The following is a 26,796-nucleotide window of genomic DNA, read 5'->3' on the forward strand; positions in this document are numbered from 1 at the left end:
AGGATGGACTGTTCCAGGAAAGGCAGGAGTTAGGCTGGGTCTTTCCACACCTGCGAACTGCTGTCCTGCCTCCAGAGAGAAGCCAAGTCCAGTAGCAGTACCTCCACTTCATAACACGGCAATTTGAGAGACTGATCGCTAAGCTGGACGTTGAGCCACGCAGCCAGAGCAGGGAGTCCTGCCAATTCTGTGGTCCAGTAGCTGTGGCTCAGAATCAGCCATGTCAGATCTAAGCCAGCATCTGCCAAGCTTTCATGTGCTCCCAAAACCCGTTTTCTCTGCTCTCTTGAACAGCTTATTAGTTAGAGCTTTGCTGTGCAAATGCACAAACCCGGCTTGTTTCTGCAGTCCACCCATGCCACAAGGCAACGAAGTCATAGGAATGAAAGGCAGTTATCCTCAACCTGAGCTAACAAAATAAGCTGGACTCTAGCCAGCATTTTGCTCTCACATGTCTTTCCACACTTCAGGAACATGGCACAGGAGTATCTGCACTTCATCTGCATAGAGCAGGCTTGGGAAAAGCCAGGCTTACTAGCTCTGAATCCACAATAACAGCAATTATGCTTCCTCAGGATCCGACCTGCCACTGCCCCTAACCTAAGGAGTCTTGCTACATGAGGTTACCGCAGAACGCTTCCCTCCCCCAAACTTTCATCCTTACAGTGGTCACACCTGCCCCTCCCTTTGACATACACCACTGCCTTCACTCTCCCACAAAATAAGCTAGGCCTGAACAGCATCTCTTCACCCTCTTCAGACCAAACACCCCACACAGCCCCCCCGAAACTATGACCCTCATTTTCAGTAATGTGGGCATTCAGCTTTCACTTGCAACACTTAAAATCAGGCCACAAATCTGTTCCTTTTTACACCTGCAGATGGTATCCTGAAGTCATAAAATCACAGAATCATTTATTTAGGTTGGAAAAGACCTTTAAAATCATCAAGGCAAGTGGCTTTCATGCAGAACCCCAGACTACTATTTGACAAAATTTGATTCAAGCTGAAATGCAGTCATCCAAGGAAAGACAGAAGGCTATTAATTGTGGCAAAAATCCTTTATTAAACTAGATTTTGTAAACTCCTTTTCACATTAGAAATTCTAAATGCAAATTACAAAACTGTGTTTCATTAAAAAATGAAAGTTATAGTTAACAGCAAAATTACAACTTCATACAGATTAAAAAAATCTTTTTATTTTAATTTAAAAATAGACACTGATATCTTCCAATGTACTGGTCCTAACAGCTTTTACAGCTGGTAGCTGCAATGCTAGCTCTCTTCACATGCATATTCACATACAGTCATTTAATCCTCTGCACAGTTTATTTAGCTAAAATAGCATGAACAGTTGGGCTTTGGTTGGGTTTTCTGTGAGGGTTTTTTAAGAGAACATGATACCTTGGGAATTGTGGTAAGTCAATGAACTCTTCTTTGCTATGGTGTTCATACTCTGTCCTCTCCCCAGCTCTGCAAAGAGGGCAATATTCTGGAAATGTGAATTGCATTTGAAGACATAAGCATCAGTAATGTAAAGTCTATGTATAATTTCACATATTACATTTATGATGATCCTTCTTTGCCATTATAAACAATGAAATTATTCTCGTCTACCCAACATATTTTGTGGCAAGATTAAATAACAATTCAGTTTCATGTCCTCAAGTAAAAACTTCTACAATGTGTTCTGCTAAGCATGTAAAGATCTTTCCTGATGTTGTACGTGTTCACAACAGTGATATTCCAGATGTTCTAGGTTATGACTAGAGCATTTGGACATTGTTTAAACAGGGATTCCCAAGTCACAAGGGTTTCCAACAGCCACAAAAAAATGCCAGTTAAACTTTGCCTGAGATGTCCCTTCAACAGACCTACAAAAACATCAAGTTGAATAAAATTGTACCACGTACTGTTAAAAGCAAAAGCCAAAGTCACTGAAGTATTTTCAAGATACCTTGAAATATTTTTAAAATCGCCTTTGCCCTACTACTTTCACAATCAACTGAAATATATTTTTAAACACATACTTAGGAAAACAACTGTCTTCATTGCACCTCTCAGCCTTTTTTTTTTCTTTACTGTAAGATTACTCATTAATGCCAGCACAAGCATTAAATTTTGTATTAATAAAATATAATTTTCCTAAATTAAAAATTGGGGTAGATGTTAAAACGTTTTGTAAAAAAGAAACGAAAAGTCACATATTAAAGGCTACTAGTCACCACAACCACACGCTGTTGAAGAATAGAATAAAAAGTGGTACACAAAAGTAGGTATTGAACAGTCACACATTATTTCAGAGTGCTGGTGGCAATACTGCTAAGTGTTACTTTAATTAAAAGTATACGATGATACAGAATTTACACAGTACCTCAGGATTCTCACTGATGTAACTGTAAAAGACATCAGAAAGGCTGCAATTTCTTCAATGTAACCTACTTTGAAATACCATTTTGAAACAATTATACTTGATAGAATTCATCCCACTATATATTATAAAAAGTCAAAGAAATACAAGAAGTCCAGTGGGTTCTTTCTGGACAGTTTGGCAAGTAGCTGAAGGCATGGAGGTCCCTATTAATAAAAGTCTACTTTCTTTCTCTCTGTGGACTGATCTGCTGCATTCTGTACCCAGCTCAGCACAGCTTCTAAGCACATGCTTAAGATTCTATGGAAGAAAAAAGCTGAGCTCATTATATTTTCTCCAAGTTGGAACTTCCATGCCTCACCTTGAGTTGCTGAAGCTGACAGAGGTTCTGCCGCTAACTTCAATACCGGCAAGAATGGTTCTGCCTATGTTACAATTTTAAGTCATTGTCTTCCATCAAAGTTCAGCCTCTAATCAAAACAATTTCTACTAGGCGAATGATCAACCTATAGCCAGATAGGCTATTCAGAGTACCTTAGTGAACCTCAACCTGTACCCAAAAGGCCAACGGAGAGAGGGAGAGAGAGTACTCCAAATTGGTCTTAAGCTATGTAATCCTCTGGTGACTTTGACGGACTGAAGAAAACAAACTCTCCTAAGTAATGGGTGGGGCTGAGGTTTTGCCCTGAACATTTTTTATGCATTTATCCAAACTGGACCAAGAGAAAAAACAGTATGGAAGGACACTGAACCTCGGTGGGAACAGCTTCTTTTCGGAAGTCCCAGCCCTCTTCCCGAGTCTGCTTATGCACTTTTAATGGTTGTCTTTTGAACTGAAATCTAAGCTGTCTTTGTCCATGTTGGGAATGGTGTGAAGGTCCCCTCCCGAAACAACCAGAAGAGTTGGTACTTCCCTGTTTACAAGCACATCACTGTAGGGCTTGGGCACTGAGCAGCTCAACACAACACTTCTGAGCATACACCGAGACCTTTTCTGGGCAACTCAGCCACCCAGGCCAACCAACAGGAACTACACTGTAAAGAGCTGCACCTCCATTCGTTATGAACAGTAGCCCTAAGGAAAACCTGTTCAGTGGTCCAAAAGAAAGATCCTAGCCCCGCTGAGGCAATTCTAGCACCTGCAGCCCTGGCCAGCTGATAGTCTGGAACTGCTGCCTCAATCCAAGTGCCCAAATAACATCTCAGACCATTTTAGGCACTGTCACAGAGGATGGAGCATGGGCCTCACCACACAGGACACTGTGTGCCGACAGAAACAGCTCTGCTAGTGCTGTTTGGGGAGCACAGATGTTTTTGTATTTCACTCACTGGTTACCAGAGCAGCCAAGAGAGAAAGAAAATAACACAAGACATAATTCAGATGAACTAAGTATCCACAAAAAATAACCTTATTATGACAGCCCACCATTCCAGTAAGAGTCCCTTTGATTATTCAAGCCATTCTTCCACTGGAATTTACCATGTACAGATCATTGTATCTCTTGAAGCATGACAAACTCATTCTTAAGGCTACCATACATTGCATTCACTGTGTTGCAGTAAATATGGATATTCAGGAAATATGTCTTTCAGTTTGTCAGCAACTTATACAGACACATTTTCAAGTGAAACCTATTTCTGTGCACAGCTTTTCTCACAGAAGTTCCTCACTTATTGCTACACATGCACATAAATAGCAGAACTTGCACTCACATATGGGTTCATATGCAAATTCTATGTGCATGTTGCTCCTGGATAAAATTTACTGCAAAAGTGGTTTAAAATGAAGAAACCAATACTGTCCCATTAAGCCTTGACCTATTAATATTATTCCTAATACACAATTCTTATCAGTTCTGAAAAAGCCTTACAACAAAAATGTGTATGCCTTTCAAGAGGCAAAGATGTAAATGAAAGTAATAACGCAATCTAGAAGATATTTCTATTAAAAAACTGTTCTGATTGCTTACTGGAAACATCTGACAAAGTACAGATGTTTATATTTCATTGGGTGGGGCTGTCATTCGGGATTTTTTTCCCCCCCACACACAAGTATTTCTAGATGCTGATGCAACACCACCACCACCAGAATAACTTCTGTACTCCCAGATCTTCCAGTTAGGCAATTGCTACTGTAGTATCAGCATTCACTTTCATGTTAAAAATACATTTTAAATGTCTCATAGACAATCATATTTTCTACAAGGAAATCACCACGTTTAATACACACAGAATGAAGACACATCACTACTGGACACCTGTAAAGTGAAACAGTACTCAATTTGCTCCATTTAAAAAGCCGTGAAGGAAGAAACACTTTTAATCTGGTAGATATTGAAAAAAGTAAGGGAATTTCCTGCAAAATCACAGTATTAACTATGTGTAAGTAGCGACTGAACTACAGCACTGTTATTTTTCCCTTTAACAGGTCACAGTAAGTCTGCAAAATTACCACACAGCTGGTCTTGATGCACAGTCCTTTATATGCAACTTCCATCATTATCAGGAGAAATATAGAATGGAATAAGGACAATTGAACTGGTCGACCCATCACAAAATAACCCCTAAAAAGACATCAAACTCTTGAAGAAGGCTGGAAAAATTTAGCACTCAGTTGTAACTGGATTTGAAATATCAGTAGTTGCCGAAGTCCCATCTTTACTGTGCCCTTCTGAAGGGTTTAGCGCAAAGCTCTGAATCACAAGATAATTTCTTACAAGTACTATGTTTTAAAAGCACAAAATCCACAGCAATTAATGTGTGAGGGTCAAAATACATAGACTGGGTATGCTGAAAAGATAGTTATATTTAAAAATTGTACCTTAATTTCCCTTTAAAACATCATATACTGCTCAGCAGAACTCTTAATCTGCATTTCTGAGACTTCAAATCCTGTGTCTTCTTTTGCAGGTTCAAAAAAGGATCCACTCCACACAAAAATTTTCTTGGAAACATACTGACAAAAGCACTTGCTGTAAATTTGAGATCATTTCTAATAAAATATCATCCTTTAAAACAATTACAAAATACTATTGCAGTTGTTCAAAAAGTTTTTAGCTGTAATCGACACCTCAGTTGCTACATTCTTCTTCTCTTCTCAACAACCCTTCAATTCAGCATGACTTTCAGGCAGCCTGGTTTTATTTCTGTGAACCTGTGATAGAAGAAAAGATGAAGCTTCAACATGAAAGCTACATACAATGCCATCTCCTCCTTCAACCCTCATCAAACATATTGAAAGTGATAAGGTTCTCAGTCAAGTATGTGTGCATGTGAGAATCATGGAAATCAGTATCATGTCCTTTGGATGCAACAGTGAAGGAGGATTTTACAAGGTCTGGACAGGCGAAGAGCTGGAAACAGCAGGAACTACAAAGAAGATTCAAGGCGTGGGTGGAAAAAAAAAAAAGCTGTCCAATATTCTTGGTTATATTCATTCTGCTCCTCTTTTCCTGCTCCCCTTTCACTCCCTCTTTCAAAACAGACTTTCTCCCTTGTCTTCTGCAGAAAGTAAAAAGGAAACAGGAAGGGAAATCTTCACTATTTCCAAGTCCCACTTTCACAGTCACCTTCATACACTCCTTTAAAGAAAAAGCAGCAAACACACTGATGCTAGCCCAGACTTGCTAAATTACTGTCCCACATAAGAAGCCGAGTGCTAAAGCAGGTATTAGAGACCAATAAAAAGCAGGATTAACATCTTTTCACAGTAAAGCTGGTGACCTTGAGTGGAAATATATAATTAAACTGTGTAAGCTAAGTTTAATTCATAGTGTTTTCATCTATCTCAGAGGAAAGGACCTCATATTTAATAGGTGCCCCATGTAAGATGGTATTGTGTCACACAATTGCATTGGATTTATGAAACAGCAGAACTACTTTAATCTGAAACAGCAGACCTGCCTTAATCTGTTTAGTAGTTTAACAGTACTCTAGAACTAACTTCAATTTTCAGTTAATTAAACACGGGTTAAGAAAAAACGTATCAGTAACAAAAATCTAAACTCACCTGAAGTTGTGGTTTGTGAGGTATCTGATAGCTGCTGGTCTGATGCGAGCAACTCCTCCCTGACTATGGCTTCCTCTTCCCGTGATCACACAGAGATATGGTTTACCACCAGTCTGCTGGTACTCTGTAACAGCAAGGATCGTAACGGTTAAAATTTTCCCTCAGCAGAGACTTCACATTCAGTACAACCTTTCCAACCATTCTTCTGAAAACTCTCACTAGTGATTTAGAACATTGCTTTCCATGTTGACTATGCATCTTTTACATAAACATAGACATTTTTCCCCTCTTCTGAAAAAGATATTCTGAAAAAAATATAATCAAGCTTTTTAAAACTATATTGCTTGCAATATGCATGTTGCGATCATCACAAAATCCTTCTAATTTCATAGCAGCTTCACTGTTTCTATCATCTAATCTTCACTTGGAATTTACATCCTGTGATGTCAATTAAAATGAGAAAATAAAGAGGTGGGTGTAATTTAGGTAAATTTTAAGTGACACTTCTTTCTGCTGTTTCATGCTTCATCTTAATGTGAATATAAGAAATAACGTTCTATTGGATAAAGAAAAGAAGAAGGAGGAAAATATAAATCCACACAGTTTTTGACATTTAAATCACACTTATTTGGACTAACTTCTGCTATGTTGGAACATGTGAATCAACAGATGAACATTATCACATGAGCTTTAGTAGAGTGTCTAGCCCTAATAACAAAAGAAAATGCTCTTCTCCCAGAGATCACAGAAACATAAATTGACTAAGAGTTTGAAAAAGAAGGAAAAATATAAATTAAACTGGATTCTACAACAAGCCAAGATCTGTCAGTTCAAGATTATCAGTTCACATGGCATCTTTCCTCAGCTACCTACCCCCGCTCCTTGCTTAACTTTATTTGGGTTTTATATTAGTTTACTGTTAGTTCTGCCAGCACTAAGTGCCCACTATTGATCCCTTTGCCATGTATGCCACTGAAATTAATTTTTTTTTTTAGATTTAGGTGAATGGGCTGAACAGAGCGCCCCTACCATCATTCCAAGACTCCTGATGCAAGTGCAGCTCAGGAAATTTAGCTCTAAAAAGCATTGGGTTACAGCTTAAAGTATACAAACATCATCTTAGGAAAAGCACAAGATAATTAAATTGCATTCTCTCTGATGTATACTGAAAGAAAAGGATTATTGAAGGCCCTGCTGAACACTTTTGTTTCTACTGTGTGGAGTAGCTGTTTCAAAAAACTAGGTTTGTGCAGTGGTACCTTGCGTAAGAAATATTTCTTATAAAAGCATTCCCAGTATGCTTAAATTTATAAGGTAAACTAGTAACACAGAAAATGTATCTTTTTACAGCAAGAACACTCATGAAGTATTTGAACACTCCACTGGGAGAAAAAACAGGCCCTCAAGCAAAACTGCACAAAATGACATTTATGGAAGCAGTAGTATCCTGATCTCAAGAGATCCTGCTGACAAATTGATACAGAAGTTACTGATAGCTCAAATCACACGCTTTCATGTAAAAGTTGAAGACAATATAATCATCGTGGTTAGAATTCCAGGATAATGATTCTTTTTTAAAGATTAAAAAAGCAACATAGTCTGACAAAGCAATGCAAAGATGACACTAATGTCTGCATTACCACCTCTGTTAAAATGCCAGGAAGGACTGATCAAGTCTTCAGTAAAGAAAAATAAAAGTAAAGGATAAACGAGAAGGAAAAAGAAGATATACAAAGAAGCATGGGGGAGGGGGGCAGGGCGCAAGGCAGAGAACAAAAAGAATCATTGTCATGTCAAAGAAAAACAATTCCATGAAGGAACTTTGAAAATAAAACAATACAAAAGCCAGTGGGTTTCACATGTTATTAAATTACATTCAGTCCATCCGATATTGCCATGTATTGTGATTTCTTATTAGAAAATTAGGAGAATAACTTTTAGGGGGCAAGAATTATTAGCTTAATCCTACCTTCACTTTTTTCATGCAGCACTCTGGACAACTGAGTCACAGCTTCATCCACATGGAGACCATGCAGATCCAACACATTCATAGGCAACAAGGAAGTATTTACTTTCTCAAAGATTTGCACAGCAGCAGCATGGTTGGCTTCCTTCATCTTCTGCTCATGAAGGCGACCCTTTATTCATAAGCACAGCAACTATTACACACCAAGACATAATCTAACATATATAACATAATCCACACTGGTCACTGGGTTCAAAATGACAGTACTGGCAAGGTGCTTTTAGCTCACAGTTTGAAGTAGTAAAATTTATAATCACGACAGAACTTCTGGAAGAGGCTCAGCGAGACCTACTCACAAGGAAATTTCAAGAAATCTGTTCTTAAGAAACTACTCAAAGCTGGCACAAAGAAGAAATTATAACAAAAGCTTTACAAGAAAGAAAAAAAGGCAGAAAAGGCACAAAACCATAAGGTCTGTACATAAGCTAAAAAGTTAAAACTCCATGCTGATTTTCAGACTTATTATCCTAAGAACAGAATTCTACCTTCTGCAAGTACTTGCCAAAAATTTAATGAAACATTGTCAGAGAAACTTCCCATCAGCCCAGGAAAAAACTGCTAGGTGTTACAGTTGAGGTTAATTCTTCTGAACCTATTCCCTAAAAATCAGACAAGAAAATGGCAAACACTTTTTTTTTTTTTTTTTAAATAGTTACCCATTATCTCTGCTAGTATTTTTGACAGACCTTTTATGACTGACAAGGTCAGTACAGTCCCTATTGGAATTAGGAGCAAAGAGAAGTACAGGGTTATTCACATTACGCAGTGAACAAACACCAGCTATTTCCCATGAACCTTGCAGTGATAGCACCTGAGGGACTGAAACAACAAATCATGTCTTTGAAGATCTGCAGGCACATTCTGAAAAGGAATGGAAGACTTAACTCCAGGTATTGGACTGACAAGGGCTCAAGAGAATAGAAGTGACAGTCTGTCTTACACTTTCTTAAAATGGCTCATCTGAAGTGTGTTAGTGTCAGACCAGAGACACCAGCCCCGTAAGTCTCACTTGCAGAGGATTCCCAAGACAGGCTAAGGCCACCAAGCACAAAGTATTTTTCATTAATAATGATAGCTTAGCCTTTCTATTACCTAAAATAAAATGTATCATAAATTTCCAGATTGTACTCATTGTTATGGCTAAAAACAAAAGCAAGACAGTAAGTAAGAAATTAGATTGCTATTTAAAATCATGCAGGCCTTTGTTTAGAATCTCTCCAAACTTCAAGAATATATAAATCAAGAACATGAGGAGTTCATTACTGTCCTGGTTTTGGACAAGGACAATAGAGACCAATAATATTTCCTACATGCATAGTCACAGTCTAAACATTTAGGGTGATACGTTACACCAATTGTGTGAAAGCTTTTTTAAGATAGCAAGCAAATTTGAGTGATTCATCCTTATATTTATGTTCTCTCAAAATGCAATTCATAATCTAGAATTAAATGCTTCTATAACGTGAATTCTAACCAAATTTTTATATGTTATTAGATCAGGGAAAAGCGACAGCCTTTGAAGATATTTGTAACAGAAATTTTTAAGAGTAAATGGAAGGATCTTCTGTGAAAGCACCAAAAAAACAATGTACAGGAATGGTTACAAGAACAGTTGATACTTATAATCAAGAACATGATCAACAGCAACAACCAACGGTAACTAAGCTGGTATACACAGAGAAATGCGCTAGAATCAAGACCAGAGAGCCTGTGCCCCAAGGCCAGAGCATGCAAGACTGATCAGCAACAGATCTATGCTCCAAAACCAGATGGATGGCGATAAGCATGGCATAGAATACTACACCTTGTTTATCTCAACTCAAGACAGACTGTAGCCATACAGTCAGAATGAGGAAGCAAAGACCGCAGGCAGCCATCTTCCCCAAGACTCATGGAGGATGAAGCAAACAAGATTCTGAAGCAAAAGATCACATCTTAATACCTGTCTCACTCCTAAAAAGTACAAAGGACACGTCTAAAAACACTTCATCACCAGTTAAGAGGAAACCATGGGACATATGGTGGATTCAAAAACCGATGTTTGCTGCAGTCCATGTCACATGAGTGAGCCTGGGCCTGGCCAGACCACACGGACACAATTCTTGGTGCTTCACAAATATGTGGATGTGAGAGTAAGATCTATGAGAAAACGAGTGCGTGTGACTGAGCACTGTATCACCTTTCATGATGTCTCGCACTGAATTTGGTTACATTAGTTTCCTATATCAGTACCATTACTAGTGAAAGGGAGTTTGGTTCTGAGGTGATACTCAATATAACGCTTACACAGGGAACAATAATTAAGCAAATTTATCAGCTCTAGTAGGCACAATGTTTTTCTTATCGCTTCCAATTCAGTATTTAAGTACCTCTCTAAATTCAGGCAAAAAGCACGACATGTACATTTACCTACCTGATGTGCATAAAATACTGCCACAGGCTTCATACCCATGCGGTAGGCCTCCCCAGCCTTTTTCAAACATTCCTGTCTCTTTTGCTGGTGACAAAAAGCTTCTGCTCTTAAATCATCATATTGTGGATACTCAAATTCTTGAAATATTTCACTCAAAGGATCATCCTCTTCCTTACTTTTTTTCACCTGTAGGAATTTGCAATGTTGAAACTAAGTATGAATTGTAGGATGCTTTCATTAACATAGCTTTGGATATGTTTGGAACTAATATTTTTTTAAAAAAACCCAAACATAAAAATACCTTTTTCTCCCGGTTCTTTGCAGCACTGTAGGAAGAAACAATTTCATTTTGCTGAATACTTTCTTGAGCTATAACTGTTTTTACAGGATCTGCCTCCAGAACACAGTTCAGAAACTGCTCAGTTTGTTCTAAAGAGTAGCTGTAAAGGATAAGTAAAATCTGTGACTTTACAAATAGATTAATAGCCGCTACATTTATTAAAATTCATATTACAAACCTTGATATTGTTACAAAAAGAGATGACAATGGAAATAAAGCACTGGAATGGAATTTTCCACCTTACTACAGAAAGGCTTGCAGACCTACTGTCCTGCATTACTGGCATCTACACACATACAGTCTTGGTTGACTGAAACATAATTCAGGGGCACTTGAATATTAAATGGACAATGAAATACTAAAGTAAATTGCATCCTACCTTAATCAAACAGACCTTAGTTTAGAAGCAAGCACTGCTTTTTGGGCTGGATAAATTACCTCATCTCAAATCTTCTTTAGTCAGGCTTAGACAGTACAAACTGGTTTAAAACTAGCTCAGTTTTCTGAAACCATTATGCAGGAAAATCCTTGTATTTCCAGAAAGATTTGTTAATTAATTTAATGAAATGAGAATAGAACATCAATTGCCATCAGATTTCTAATAAGCCCTTTCTTCTTTCTTTTTCTTGCTGTTCAGTAAGCACACAAGAGGAAGACTGATCAAAAGTAAAGATAGATTTTGGGAAAGGAAACACTATGACAAGAGTTTAGAATGTGAAAAACAAGAGATGGTGAAATGTTTGAGCTATAGAAATGGATGAAGAACATATTTTAAACATCCCATAAGGAAGAGTTTTGATAACCAGAACAAGCAGAAAGACTGACAAGCAGATGTGAAAACTCACATATAGAGACAGACAACTGACCAAGGATGAAAAAAGAATTTTCTCTTGGAAAAAAAATTTCAGTTCTCAGGAACTTGGATTTAAGGTGATAGCTACATAAGCCAGAAATACAATGCAGAACATAGAAGAGATGGAGAGATGGTTCATTCCTTCAAAGCTGCTGTAGTAACCAGCAAAGTACTCACAGCTACCATCAGGTAATAGTAGTTTTCCTCTTAGGCAAACACCATTTTCTGTGAACCCACTATTACCACTCCCACTAATTTCTTCTACTTCACTTAAAACACAGCTCTAGATCAAATATGCAGTTCCACTGACAGTCAGTCAGAGGTCAACAGCCAGAGACATCCTTCTAATGAGTAACCCGTCTACTCAAAAAAAAAAAAAAGTCTACACAGAATTTTTATACCCTTTTTTGGCTTTTAAGACCAGCTAGTTTTGCCTTTATTTAGATCTACAAAAAGTGTGCCTGTTTGGAAAAAGCCATTCTTTATCAGTATCTTAAGACAGTAACTGTACACTGTAGAGTATTACTGAGTACCGTTTTTACAAAGAACTTCAAAGATTTCTTACTTGTTGTCCTTGAAGACATCCATTAAGAAATTTTGATTAATAGTTGGAAACATCTCAAAAAGTTGTTTCTCCTTTAGTTTAGCAGCACAGTCTTTTCTAGCCATAGAAGAAATACGATTCTACCCAGAAGACAAAGGAAAAGTATTACACGTTCTTGATTAGAACAAAACACAGGAACAGTGGAGCCAATGCAACTTTTCTGTTATTTGTTAAGATTTAAAAAGTATCTACTCGGCAGGTATGCACCCACAGCAATGACAATATGCCAATATCAACCTGCCTCACTAATTTATGAGAATAAATTAGGGACCGGTGAGTTGTTTTATACACCACTGCAGTACTCTGCGGTGATTTGAAGTGACTCAGCTGGAACTCCCTCATAACTTGGAAAAAGCAACAGATTTTTTTATGAGGAACTGCAGTTTTGGAATGCATTTCCTGCTAGTCTATATAGTCCAATGCTAAGCTTGTGCAAAGTCCACCTCTCTATACTGCAGGCCTAGGGCTGAAACAACATTTTATTATTAAACAGCATAGGCAATTTTGTGTTGGTGTATCTGCAGTTGTACTGTAATAAATATTCCTATTTGTGAAGTCATGCTGAGAAGAAAACATAATTATAGCCCAGAATAAATCAGACCGATCATTCCAACACTCAGATTTAAAAAAAAAGTAGTGGCCAAAAGAAAGCCAAGCTCCACGAATCCAAACTGAAAATAAAGCTGCGGACATCACAGTTGTTATCATCAGTAAGCCACATACATGCAGTTCAAGGAAAGAATGGCTTGTGGATTCTTTCTAAGTACAGGCTAATCCATCCAACTTTCTATACAAGTACAAACAAAGCTCCTCTTTTTTAGGACAGCTACTTATCAAAGACAGTTACAAGTAAAAATGCCTGTTCCGAAAAACTGCCGGCAGCAGAGGGCAGTGTTATGTACACACCAACCAGACGGGGTATGGGAACTGTGTGAAAGATACAGAATTAACAAAAATCTTTTTTAAAGTTACTGTTTTCTGACAAGTGGGTACAGAAACCTGTTGGAGATCAACCTCAAGTACTTCTTTTAATGTCTCATCTGTTAGGAATGTTGAGGGTTCTCCTTACAAAAAATATTAAAATGAATTCAATCCACTGCTAAACAAACAAGGCATGGAGCTAATTAGGAACTTTTTTGATACCACTTTCCCAGTAGATCCTTGTTTTCAGTAAGCAATCAAAAAAAAAAAATTCAACCAAACACAAATGCTAACCTGTATAGTGAAATGCACCATGATCTGTTTGTGAAACAATAAAAATATTACATTTTAAAATTAGATTTACATTTTTAAAACAGAAACATCTGCCACAAGCAAACTCCTGTATCACAGTAATCAACAATACTACTTTGCATGCATTTGTCTCTACGAATTCAGGCTGTAATCAGCAGTACAAAGCTGAGTCACCAGATAAGACATAGCCTGTTTCATTAACAGTTAAAAAATACAAACTACATAAAAAACTGATGCTATCCATACCAGGTCTTGTTTCTCCTGCATAGCTTTTTCTTCAGAAATTATTTGTCTGAGAGAAACTTTCTGAATCTGAGCATTCCAGTGATCCATAAAAGGAAAAACATCTGATGATGCTGGTTTTTTAGTCTGTATGTCATTACATGAGCCTGAAGCTCCACTCATTTTTTTCTTCTGTATTTTACTGTTTGCATTCTGAGATAACAGCATTTCTGAGTCGTCTGTATTTATCTGTTGAATCACAGTAGGACCTTCAAAATCAATAAAAATGAGGTGACAAATAAAACTATTATTATCTTATTTATGCAAGCGAAGACAAAATAATTAAGTTTTTCAACCTAGATAGTTTGGGCAGTGTTAAAACAATATTATTAATGCTAAAACAGAAAACAACACACTGTTTTAATCTTCCTCACTTTTATTTTCTGAAAACTATCTTGTCTTCTTTATCTGTTTTTTAGAACAAAAGCAAAACCATCACACTCACCAAATTTTCAACTGCCAAGACATATCTTACAGCTGTAAACTACTTGCACATACATTAGGTGGGGAGGTTTGTTTACTTTTTTAAGAGAATTATTGACTCATGAGTTTACATGTTTACCTGCCTTTCCTCTACGCTTAAGGACAGATGCTTAACAATCCGTTTACGCTACAAGTTAATACTAACAGCACTGTTTGGTCATGCGAGTGGAGAGTTTGCAGTCCAAGTCTTCACCCAGGTCCCATGCAAGAGTCGTGGGGTTCTGCTATAAAGGGACATTTCTTCTGGGAGCTGAATGAAAACTGGATTGCCAAAGGTTTTAACACATTTTAAACAAAGCATACATCTTCCTGCCAAATCAGTTCTTCTGACAAGGGCAAACAGTGTGTGAATGTTGTATTCCTCACCTCCTTCCCTCACCTACAAAAACCTGACTCTACTAGTAATTCTCTGGCTGCACCTTTTCTTGCCACAGAGATTACAGAAGTCCCACTGAACAGCAATCTGATCCAGTAAGGATTTTCTTTTTAAGTTCTCTGAAGTAGACAAAATGACAGGCTTTTTGCTTGCATCTACCTGGGACCAGTGATTCTGCTTATAATTAACTTTCCCACACACACCCCTCCATAAAAGAACAGTAAATAGAACCAAGGACAATAAGTAAAAGCTTAGCTTAATAAATTAATCCATCATTTTTTAATAGAATATTTGCAACCTTCTTAAGTTTCAAAGAATTAAATATTTTTAATAACAAAATTTAAGTATTTTTACAGTTAAGAGAAAACTTTAACATACCTGCTGCAAACAACTTAGACGATTCATCTCTCCTCTGACGCTTCTAAAAAAAATAGTAAACCACCATATTATAAGCAAGCTATAAATTTTGCAGTGAGACTTCCTAAGTGTTATCTTCTAAGTAAACCAGCTTCAAAATAATGTCTCACAGTATTTCTCAAAGATTGGATATTTAAAAATAAATATATTTAAGAAAAATAATTATGAAGTGAAGTTAAGAAGATAAAACTATCTTTCCAAAAACAGATCAAACCAGAGGAACTTGCCCCACTGCTAAGATTTCATAACCTTAATTAAATAAACCAAACACAAATTTGGCCGAAAAGCATTCAGTTTCATAAGGGTATGAAGGAACGGAGGTTAGAGAACTCTTCTCAACAAATGTACATGGAAATGTTTTGAATACATAATTATTCATAAAGAACTCTTCTTACATGTCTAGAAGTCAATAATGATTTTTGGCCAGTGGAATTTTTGATTAATCTTGTAGTGAAATTGTGCATAATGATCCTTCTTTTTTAAGAATCTTGGTTGCATGATGAGACATTCATGACATGCAGTTTCTTCATCCCTTAAACTGTCTCTCAACAGATCTGATGATTATGACACACTGATATACTCCAAATATTTCACAAACTGCTATTGTATTTTATCATTCTTCTTGCAAAGATACTTATATCTTACACATTTAGACCAACACATAAAGAGACAAATACTCTGACAAAGTGCAAGCATGCCACACCACATATGTAAGCAAGAAATCTACTAACCAGAATAGATTCTTTCCATTTTTCATGAATCACTTTTGCCAAATTCAGATCAATATGAACCACACAATCCTCAACAGTTAGTGATCCTTAGGGAAGAAAGAAAATATATTCATAAAGGGTTCCATTAAAACTTATCTATGCAAAAAAAAGTACAGTAGCCTAGACTTATTAATTTGAATTTTGGTGATTTTGCATGAACTGTCATGCCTAAGAAAAACTTGAGCAATTTCCAAATTAAAAAAATAAAAAAATCATTCCACACAGAACTCATTAATCTGGTGTTCAAAAACTCAGAAAATACAGGAAAAAACAAGTACCATTAATTATATCTTGTTGAAATATGACTACCTGAACAACTACAGTTTTTGTTCTCTTTTCCATTTTTCTAGCAGAACCTTCTTTTACAAACCCACTGTTAATTTACAATTTCATTTGTGAAACTGATTCCCCCCATTTTATTACAACCCACATGCAACTGCTTTTATGTAACACAACATACTTGCCACTGCCCAAACAGAAGTCACATCCCTCCTTTCAAACACACAAACACAGAGAAGCAAACTCCAAGTATCCTCTCTAATGAAAGGAAAGGTCAGGAATTATCAAGGTGTCATAAGGGTACATCTAAAAGATCTTTCTGATACTGTTTCTCACCCTTTCAAAAATAAAAAGGTAAGTACATATGTATCAAATAAAAAGGCAGGGCATATGTCAGACACAATGAAACACCCTTCTGCTATCAAAAACAAACTTTTTTTTTTTTGGAGAAGGTAGGCATGGAAGTAAAGAGGCCAGCAGTCAAACCCACCAATAAATCAGGGTTTCACATCAGGTAATCTTCAGGAGAAAAGATAAAAATGGGGGGAAAAAAAAGAAAAGGGGGAGGGGGGAGAGAACAAGCAAGCTATATATCCTTTGTGTTTTCTTTTCCTCCTTTTTCTAAGAGTCTTTAACTTTTGTGATACACGTTCAAGCTACTTATGGCTTCCTTCATCATACTCTCTCAGCAGACTAGTCTGTTTTCATCTTCTAAGTATAGCCACACTTCTCTCTAAACCATTCATCTTCTCCTTTCCCAATTTAACTAATGCCTAAAGGTTTCTTTCTTTTTCCCTAACCAGTCAAAAATTTCACCTTCCTCACTACCTTAACATCCCTTCAGAGTTTGAATATAGGCTCAAAGGCCTGTTGCTCAAATTGCAAACAAGCCAATATATTTTCTTACGGTTTTAAAGTATTTGCATGTACAAAAAGACAAAGGCAGCATGTAGCACTACTGCATTTATATTTTATGGCATGCTTAGTTCAGTTCCATTTTTGGATTAACAACAGCAAACAACAGTATCACGAGGAGCTGTGCAAATCTGTTCCCTAAAAATGAAGCAGGAACGGAAAGAAGCACAGGCAAAGGAATAAAGGTTTTCTTACCCAAACTGAGTTTTTTCATAAAAATATGGATATAATTATGCTTGTACCTGCATCAATGCCAACAGGCCCAAATATTTCTTTCAGTTGAAGTGCCAGTTCAGGAGGTAATGTTAGTTCTAGGCAATCTATATTGAAGGTTGCATGTGATGCTGGTATACAGCTTTGTGTCTTGGCTTTAGCTTCATCCCAGCTTGGAGTTTCAATTTCTCCTTTACCACACACCTTCCCGGAACTCCCCTGGGTTTCTTTATCCACCTCCAGTTCTTTGTCATTCCTAGGACCGACCAAAGGTGCATGATCCATTTCCAGTAAGGAAGCAGTCACTTGTTCTGCACTGCTCACTGAAGGGTTACTGCCACTTTCGTTATTTAATACAAATTTCAGATTAGTAGAAGTTGTGCTAGGATCATGAGGCAAAGTCACAGGTATACAGAAACCTGCATCAAGTTGTGAGACTGATGGCTCATTTATAGTTTCTTCAACTGGACTCTCAGACTCTATCTTCTGCTTTCCTGAAACAGACAGCTCAATGACTACTGCTGCTGAGCTGCCTGCATCAGTTCTAGGGGCTGCATCTCCAGAATTCAGTTCTGACAAATCATTCCATGAAGCAGCAGTCAACGAGTCACAGACATCATTGTCTGTCACAGTTGCCATGGTAGCATTTTCTGCAGTGCTCAGTGATGAGCTCTTGTCTTCTGAAGGCTCAGAAATACAACCAGCCCCAATTCTTTGTGGCATTTGTTGGCAGTCTTTGAGATTCTCACCATACTTTGTACTTGCCTTGGAATCAAGGTCTGCGACAACTGGCCCAGCTTCTCTTACTTGAAAGCATTCAGCATCAACATCTTTGCATAACTTTTCATCAGAGTCTAACAGCAGACCTGTGGCCCAGACTATGTCTTTGTTACATCTTTCATACAGATCTTTCAGAGCTTCAAATGAAACAGACTCAAAGAGCTTACATAGCATATTTAGCTTTTCAGACTCATCAATATTGGTAAATTCACTTTCTTCCACTAATGTACTTTTATCATACATAACTCGATAGGGTATTTTTTCCTGAGAATTTGAGGCATTATCTATACCTTTCGGTTTGAAGCCATCAAGCCTGCCATGCAATACTTTGGCAGTCTCAGGAAAAAACATTTTCTTTTCTAATCTCCACAGAAGAGCAAAGTCCTGTGATTCAGTCTGCGAATAACGACTACATAAGCATGCATCCTGATTCTTTTCTGCTGCATTAAGTATAGAGAAGTGTTCCTCTTCTTTGGGCTGGGGCAAATTGTTGTTTGTAAAAGTGAGTGCTAATTTGTGATGTTTCCTCATTCTTTTACTTTGCTGGGTTTTTTTCTCACCTATTGTTTCACTAGCTACTGTTTCAGATTGGTACATATGCAAACTCTTAGTATCTGGTTGCTCTGCGGTATTCATAGGTGTCCCACGAAGCACATCTACAGTCTCAAGAGCATTTCTATTAACGTCACCTTCAGTACTTCGACCTTCATCGGACTGATTTAGACTTGTCTTTCTCACTCTCCTTGACCTTTGTTGTCTCTGTTCTAATGAGCCTGACACAGGCCAATGTCCTACCATTTGCAGTTCCAGTGTAACTTTATCTGAACTAACAGAGGAACAGCTAGAGGCTAGATTTTCTTCGTCATGTTCTTTTTCAACAGTACAGGTCCTAGGCACGCCCACTTGCTCTTTACCTAACTCAGGATGCTGCTGACTGGAAGTTTTATGTTCTTTATCACTCTTCAGAGAAGATTTTTCTAGTCTTCTAGCTCTTTTGACTCTCTGTCCCATTGTTTGTTCTACAGGCCAGTCACCCAGAAAGTTTAGTAGTTCTGGTTTTCCTGACGTGTCAAAAGCTGAACTGCTTGGTTCCACTGTGTTACTACTTTGTGTTGATTTTGGTTCCATACATATTTCATGAGACTCTTCAGCTTCAGCTTGAACGTTGAGAATGTTATTGCTGTGCTCCTCAATTCCTCCTGTATGCAAGCACACTGTCTCTTTAGTTGAGTTCACATCAATCTCATCCACTTGTGTTTCCGTATTTTTTTCTGTTTTTTCCCCCTTTTCTTCTTTCTTCTTCAAGGGCAGTTCTTTTTCTATACAACCTGACAAATAATCATCCAGGTCATCCAGAACAGTGCTGTTCTCAGAATTGTGTTCCACTGAGTTATTTTCTGTTTCTTTTTCCTCTTTCTGAAAACGTTCAGAATCACAGTTACTTTCTAATGTTAAAGAAGTCCTGGGAAAAGTTTTATTATCTTCAGCTAATTCAAGAGGCTCCACACCAGAAACTAAAGAGTTTTCTTCCTTTACCTCAGAACGTGCCTCTCTCTTTCTGAAAGACAAATTGGAATGAAAGATAAACCCATTTCAAACCTTCTTTAAGCACTTGTCCACATTTTTTATGTTAGCTTGGTTATTTAATATTTTCAAATTACAGACCAGAAACCATCTTTTAGGACACTAATCATCCAGCTGGAGAACTTCAGTGAGAGGAAAACAAATTTAAGACAAGTTAGCTCTAACCTCAACACTCCTTTATAAAAAATGAGCTAAGCAAAGCAGAACTTTCCTTGCTAAGTATCCATTTTTTACTTCAGCATATGGCTAAGAATACTTTCTCAGGCATCTATTTTCCCCCATTCCCAGCATTCAGTTATGTACCAAAGGACTCTGCTGCTGGACATTTTCTCCTTCGGATCAGCAAATGTGGTAAATATGCTTCTATTTAATGACTGTTGCTCTCTCCTGATGGCTCAATGCTAAAGTCAGTCTAGAAAATAGCTAGGAGAATGTGTGCCATTTCTTTTCATATCATTTCTCACAACCAACTACATTCCATTATCAATGCCCACCTCATTTCAAATACATTAAGCATGCAAAAACCAAATTAAGTAGCAACAACAATAAAATCTGATTTTCTATGCATTATTATAATGCATATACAGCATTGTTCAGATTAGCCACTACCAAATAGTTGTGTATACAACCAAAATAAATCTAGACAAGTCTAAATTAAATATACTGGAGAGCAAGTAGATAACTCATTACTACTGCATGAAGAATCCACCTTCTACCACAAAGACATCATCTAACACCAACACACAAACTCAGAAAAAGCAATGTGCTTGTATTTGGGACTACATTCTTCTGAAAAGCATTTCATAAATTTTAGAAGCTTTTTATCTACAACATACACCCAACAGCACATTTCTAAGGTAAGAGAAAGTCAATGAAGATTTTCTTATGGTAAAGTAACACACAGACATACTAGAGGGTTTTCAAAAGACATTGGAAAGTTGACAAGATCCCTTGACTGCTTATTTCTAGAAATCCTGAAATTCTTAAAAACGAAAAATTAAGAACACTATGCAGTGTATTTCTTTTTATTATTTAACTGATTTTTATAATGCATTCATCACTGTTCAACATCATTATCCAGGTTCTGTTGCTATGAGGTTTGAATTTTTAGCCTTTTATTTAAGACTACAAAGCTAGTAAAAGAATCTAACCTATGGCTTTCCTCCTGACAAGGACCTTCACTCCAGCCAGCAGCTTCCGATTTGTCTGGGACTGAAGAACCCAATATTGAACTAACAGTAAGGCAGCATTCGTATCGTTCCAACATACTTCTGATCTTTTCTTTAGATACACCATGAATGTTTCGCCTATGAATTTAAAAAAAAAAAAGCAAACATCGAAAAAGAAACATTTCAGATCTGTATTTTACAGTGAGAATACACATTCTCTAAAAGAGAGTAATTTAGTAAGTTTACAGGAAGACTAACCAGAGAATTCAGGGGGCCAGGGCAAAAGCTGTCAAACAGCAGTTCTTTGTCTGCCAGTGCACTAAGACATTCCAAACAGGTTATCTCAGACAAATTGCTGCTCCACTTGACTTCTCCACCCCACCTGGTGGCCCTATTCTGCAATAGGATGTTTTCCTTAAAACTAAAATCTAAAACTGTACCAATAATGCATCTTCTTCAAATAAGTATCAGCAACACACCACATCAAATCCTGACAGTGATGCAGGATATTAAACCAGGTATGGAAGATTTCTGAATTCAGTCTTCCTCCTCTGGTTTTGCCAAACTAAGAACTCCTCGAGCCTTGAGGAAAACCTATTTGCCTATTTGGATACACTTTGGCTAGAAATTTTCACTGACGCTGTTAAACACCAACTAGCAGTACACTCTGCAGCAGTTCCATCCAGAACAAGTGGATCCTTCTAAGGATGGCAAAACAGAAATTGAAGGAGAAAATGTTTAAGTTCTATTTTAGGAAAGAAAATCTTCTTCCTTACCTCACTTGAAAAGTGGCCAACCTTAAGTTAAGCATGCAAATTCAGATGAAAACAGATATTTTGAACACAAATTAGGAATACAAAATAACTTACGTTCAAAGTGACCTCCAGAGGCCACATACTCTGAGGAGGTACGGCTAAATCACATTCTCTAGAGCTTTGTCTTGTCAAATTTTGAATATCCCTAATGACTAGAAGTCTACAAACTCTCTGGGCAAACCCTTTCAGTGCCTGACCACCCTCAAAGTAAGTTTTGGGGGTTTATTTTATGTAATCAAAATATACAAAGCTCCAACTTGCTTATGTTTGTTTTGTCCTATCCCTCCACAATTCTCAGAAGAGATCTTTTTAGTCTTCTCTATAATCTCTCAAAAGGTAGCTGAAGACAACAATACGATCCTTCCTTAAGAGTTCTCTTCTTAAGTCTGAACAAACTACTGTTGATCAATTCAGTATCATCTGCAAATCTGCTGAGAGTTCACTGTGTCCCAACATCCAAGTCATAAAAAGGACATTAAACAGTAGTGGCCCTTAGTATCCATCCTAGAGAGACATCAGCCTCCTCTTCTTCAACTTTGAACCACACTGATCATACCCTTTGAAACGGCATCCAGCCGATCTTCTAGCTACCTTATTATTCCCTTACACAGGGTTTATACATCTTGCCTATTTTGGCTTAAAGTAATGGCTCTATGACTGTGTAAAAGGTTCTGCTAAAGAAAAGGTAAACAGTGATGGAGAAGCACAGGGGTTTGTCCCTCTCAGGCCATGAGATGCTGATTGCCTCACACTCAGTGATAGTAGAAACAATCCAAGTAGGGCAACAGACCATCCAGATGCAAAACTAGCCACAACCTGACAGCATTTTTGCAACCTCAGGAACCCAAAGAGTCACTGTACCTTAAATGCAAAGTAACTGCAATCATGAAAACATCACATAGTATCTATTTCTAATAGTATCTTTTGTATGTAATTAGAATAAAGTGACAGGGAAAAAAAAAAATCTCGTAATACATATAAAAATCCCACAAAAGTTAATATTGTAGGGAAAAAAATTATTAAAAAGCTACTTACTATCACAAAAATCTTGACTGATATCTTGCTACTTCACCAGCCACTGTACTGATACCTTTTTAAAAATCATAGTTTATAGACTGTGAAAGATACACAATCTAATATGAAATTTTCCTTCACATTCTTACCTTTCAAGTTCTTTTGGTTTAAACTTCCACCAAGTGTCCGGTTCTCGAAACATGACTTTATATTTGAACTGCTGAGCCTGAATAAAACAGATTAAAAAACAGAACAAGCCATTTCACCCATTTCATATTTCTATGAAAAAGCACACCTATATAGCCTGCTTCTTTTAATGCTGGTGGGTTTTTTTTATTTTTCGTAACCAATTAAACATTGAAGTAACATACTTTCGTTCAGTGTTTCGTTTGTGATTATATAAATGGAGATTTTTAAAAACATGTATTTTTTTGTATTTACTGTAAAATTAATGTGTGCCATGATCACAGAAAAAAAGTCACTGTGTCATCCCTTTAAATGTTCGGCATTCTTGACTCAGAGAAGGTAGAACATCTCGTCTTCCCAAGCACAGTACGCATGTGCCTCTTTTCTCAAGACAGAGAAAAGCTCACTGCTTACATTCAGAGCTGACCAGATGCGAGCCAGTTCCAAAACAAGCAACTCAGTTCCATTAACACAGCTATTGTGGACAGCCTTCCTGCCACATGGGGAACTTGACAGGGTTGCAGATAGCTGGTCCTTATATGGTCCAGTCTCATCATGACAGAAAAGGAGCCCGAAGTCTAATCAGGAGAAACACTGTGAGTACCGTGCCATTTCTCTCCATTCCTGTTTTCAGGAAAAATTCTTACCACCTTACCAAACCCTGCACTTCCTGGAAGAACTTTTATTGTATCTTTATTTCAGTATACAGCAAAATCAAAAATTAAATTGTGAAAGAACTGTTAATCTGACAATTGTTAATAAATGCAAGAATAATAAAATAAAAAAATTATTAATAAAAATTATCTGTTAAGACCCACTGTTCAGTATCCATTACCACATGCAGCACATGTAGAGCATCTGCAGTTCTACGTACAACACACTGATTTATTTCTATACTATGGTAGGAGAAATTCCAGACGTACTTTATAATATTACTTCCAAAATATTATTAAATATTGTTTCTGTTAATCAAACAATGCAATTCTATAAGCATAAAAAATACTAAAACTACCAACCAAAATGGCGAATGATCAACAGCAAAGTAAGAGCTAGAGTCTAAAAGTGCTGATGCCCATTTCAAAACTATTAAGCTAGAAGTTGAGAAGCTCCAGAAAACTGAAGTATGAGAAATCTAGAACAGTTCACCAAGTTCTTTCAATCATTGAATGTAACTTCTGAAGTTAAGCGTGGATTGCATTTACTTAGTACTAAATAAAAGCAGATCACTTTTAGTCACTAAATAAAAGCACTACACTACTAAAATAAAATAGTGCAGTGTATTATATTGATTACATCACTTCAATAAAATTTAAGTAAATCTGCATAACTTCAAGCAAGCTAGAAACATTTGATAACTCTAGCCCTCCAGCTGGTCAGCTGGTATCTGTCTCTGTCATATTTAGGATGAAATTAAGACTGAGTTTTCAAGTTTCAGGGAGCATCAAGCATCACTCTTATTAATTAGTGCTGATTATATTTTAACAGTAGCTTATAATATGACTGATCATATAAAAGAGGAACATAATTCAGTTTCCCCAACGATATTTATTTTTGCTCCCAAGTGCAAAGCACTTGGCTTTATCAGTTGGAAATTAGGCCAGGTCAATACTCAAGGAGTGCACAGAATATGACAGTGGGTAATATGATTCCATGTAATGTTTTGGGGTTTTTTTAATCTTCAGACTTCCTGGTGGAATAACAGCTAGACTGAGAAAGACAATCTCATTTTAAAACATATGTTGCTGCCATGCTCGTCAATAATCCCTTTTACATTGATCAAATTGTAATACTAACCAAAGAAACATAAGGCTTCATCTCCCATGCTTGTATGTTTGTGTTGTCTATTATTATAGGAGAGATTCTCATTTCAAATGCTTCTTTGGCTGAAAGACACACATGTACAAAAGAATGTGATGTAGTTAATTTCATTATAATAGGGTGGACACATAACATTTATACTAATTCTCTAAATTTGCAGTATTTTTTAAAGTAGACAGTCCATAATGATTAACCACTGTGTAAAGAACTCTTGCCACAGCTTGATCTGTTTTGAGGCCCTCTTTTTATTTTAGAAATCCCAACCACCCCCCGGTAAAGCTACTGAGATATGGCATTCTTTTGAATTAACGTATGTATGATAATCAAGGAATGAAAATGCAAATGTAAAATGCACCAAGATGACTAATCAATCAGTAAATTAAACTACCAAAAAAAAAGCTACATGATCACCTTAAAGTGGACTTCTTTGTTGCATACAAAATTCTTGGCTTTATAACAGTCTTAAGATTAGTCCACTCTGTAAACTGCATAAAATATGAAAAATCAAAATAATTATTGTAATTTAAATACACAGTAATGAAAAGTTTAGAATCACTAGCTTTGAGATGCAGCACCATGTTTCTGTAGATATGTTACAATGCACCTGAACAATCAAAGTTATTGTTGAATTACACATTTGTTATTAACCCATTTCTCCACTGGTTCAAAATTTGACAGTAGAAAAGTGATCATGGTTCAAATTCAGCAACTAAAAGCTTAAAAAAAAAAGTTGTGCTATGGTGAGCTTAACAGAAGTCACTATCAAAAAATACACTGATTATGGAAAGGGAAAAAAAATATTACTGTTTTCCTCCTATAATTTTGTTTTAAATTTGCCAACAATTTAGTGCTCAAGAGAAAAAAAAATAACCAAGAGCAGGAAAATATCTGTGTAAGTATTATTTGTATCAACATCCTTGTTACTTATCACATATGCATATATAATGGCTCATCTCAAAAGAAAAATTTCTGGGAGATGGTATAGATTACCACTCCAGAAATGGGACACAACCCAAAATACATACCATGACAAAATCTGAAGACAAGGACACTGGGATTTTTAATTGCAAAACACACAATGGACAGATGACTTCTGAGTTTGTGCTCATACTCTTTTTACACACATGTATTAAAAAATACTTCTATGATGGGATAAATGCTTGTCCTGTGACACAGGCATTACAAGACAGGCAGCCTTTTAAACAGCACACAAGCATTGAACTGTAAATAAGCAAGCTAATCCCTTATTTATTTCTCACCTCGCTTCCTGTTCCAGTCATGCGCTTCCCCTAAGCAATCAGGATCATAATGGTATTGTCCATGTTTATAGAAGTAATCATCAGTACTAAGAATGATTCCGCCTGGGTTATCCTCAAGCAACGCTCTGTGAAAGATCAAGAAGTAAATAGTTTTTTCGCCCATTCTCCCCAGCCCTGATACCTGCTACCATACAAAAATGCATTTAGACTCTGGCACAAAACCAAGATTATTTGGAATGGAAGCAGAAAATTTAGGTAAAGGAAAAAATATCACCCTCCAGGGAAAGATGATCTATAGTAATTTCCCTCCTTTTCCAAAGGCTGAGGATATCTAGGGGAAAGAGCTGACAGAAGTTCCCTACAAGTCTCATTTCAAAACAAGGGAGGTATTTGTCCATCTACATCTAGTGACATACTTTCACACTGACAAATACACATACAGTCTTAACTTCACCAAATATTTAAAGTGCCAGTCAAAGGAGTCTATGTTCAATCTAGGCTTTTGGAGAGTTGGAAAAGAAACCAAAAACTCAATCCAAGCCACTCCATGTGTACTACTTACACAAAAGAATTCCAACAGTAGAAGG

General features: G+C 36.9%; 1 protein-coding gene across 8 annotated transcripts in view; it reads right to left on the bottom strand.

Moving 5' to 3' along the window:
• Positions 1 to 1,046: 1,046 nt before the first annotated feature.
• The window catches only part of N4BP2 (NEDD4 binding protein 2), a 47,423-nt gene continuing 21,673 nt past the window's right edge, over positions 1,047 to 26,796 (bottom strand). For all 8 annotated transcript variants that reach the window (XM_040587023.1, XM_040587056.1, XM_040587073.1 and 5 more), the window contains 14 exons: positions 26,210 to 26,334; positions 24,927 to 25,015; positions 23,096 to 23,172; positions 21,100 to 21,255; positions 17,614 to 19,922; positions 16,139 to 16,224; positions 15,369 to 15,411; positions 14,096 to 14,340; positions 12,578 to 12,696; positions 11,121 to 11,259; positions 10,820 to 11,005; positions 8,350 to 8,518; positions 6,381 to 6,504; positions 1,047 to 5,525 (listed from right to left, as the gene is read on the bottom strand). In XM_040587023.1, the coding sequence (XP_040442957.1) occupies positions 5,480 to 5,525; positions 6,381 to 6,504; positions 8,350 to 8,518; positions 10,820 to 11,005; positions 11,121 to 11,259; positions 12,578 to 12,696; positions 14,096 to 14,340; positions 15,369 to 15,411; positions 16,139 to 16,224; positions 17,614 to 19,922; positions 21,100 to 21,255; positions 23,096 to 23,172; positions 24,927 to 25,015; positions 26,210 to 26,334 (3,913 nt within the window). In that variant the 3' untranslated portion in view covers positions 1,047 to 5,479. The remainder of the gene's footprint in view (positions 5,526 to 6,380; positions 6,505 to 8,349; positions 8,519 to 10,819; positions 11,006 to 11,120; positions 11,260 to 12,577; positions 12,697 to 14,095; positions 14,341 to 15,368; positions 15,412 to 16,138; positions 16,225 to 17,613; positions 19,923 to 21,099; positions 21,256 to 23,095; positions 23,173 to 24,926; positions 25,016 to 26,209; positions 26,335 to 26,796) is intronic.

This window comes from Falco naumanni, chromosome 1, assembly GCF_017639655.2.
Source record: "Falco naumanni isolate bFalNau1 chromosome 1, bFalNau1.pat, whole genome shotgun sequence".
Lineage (NCBI taxonomy): Eukaryota > Metazoa > Chordata > Aves > Falconiformes > Falconidae > Falco > Falco naumanni.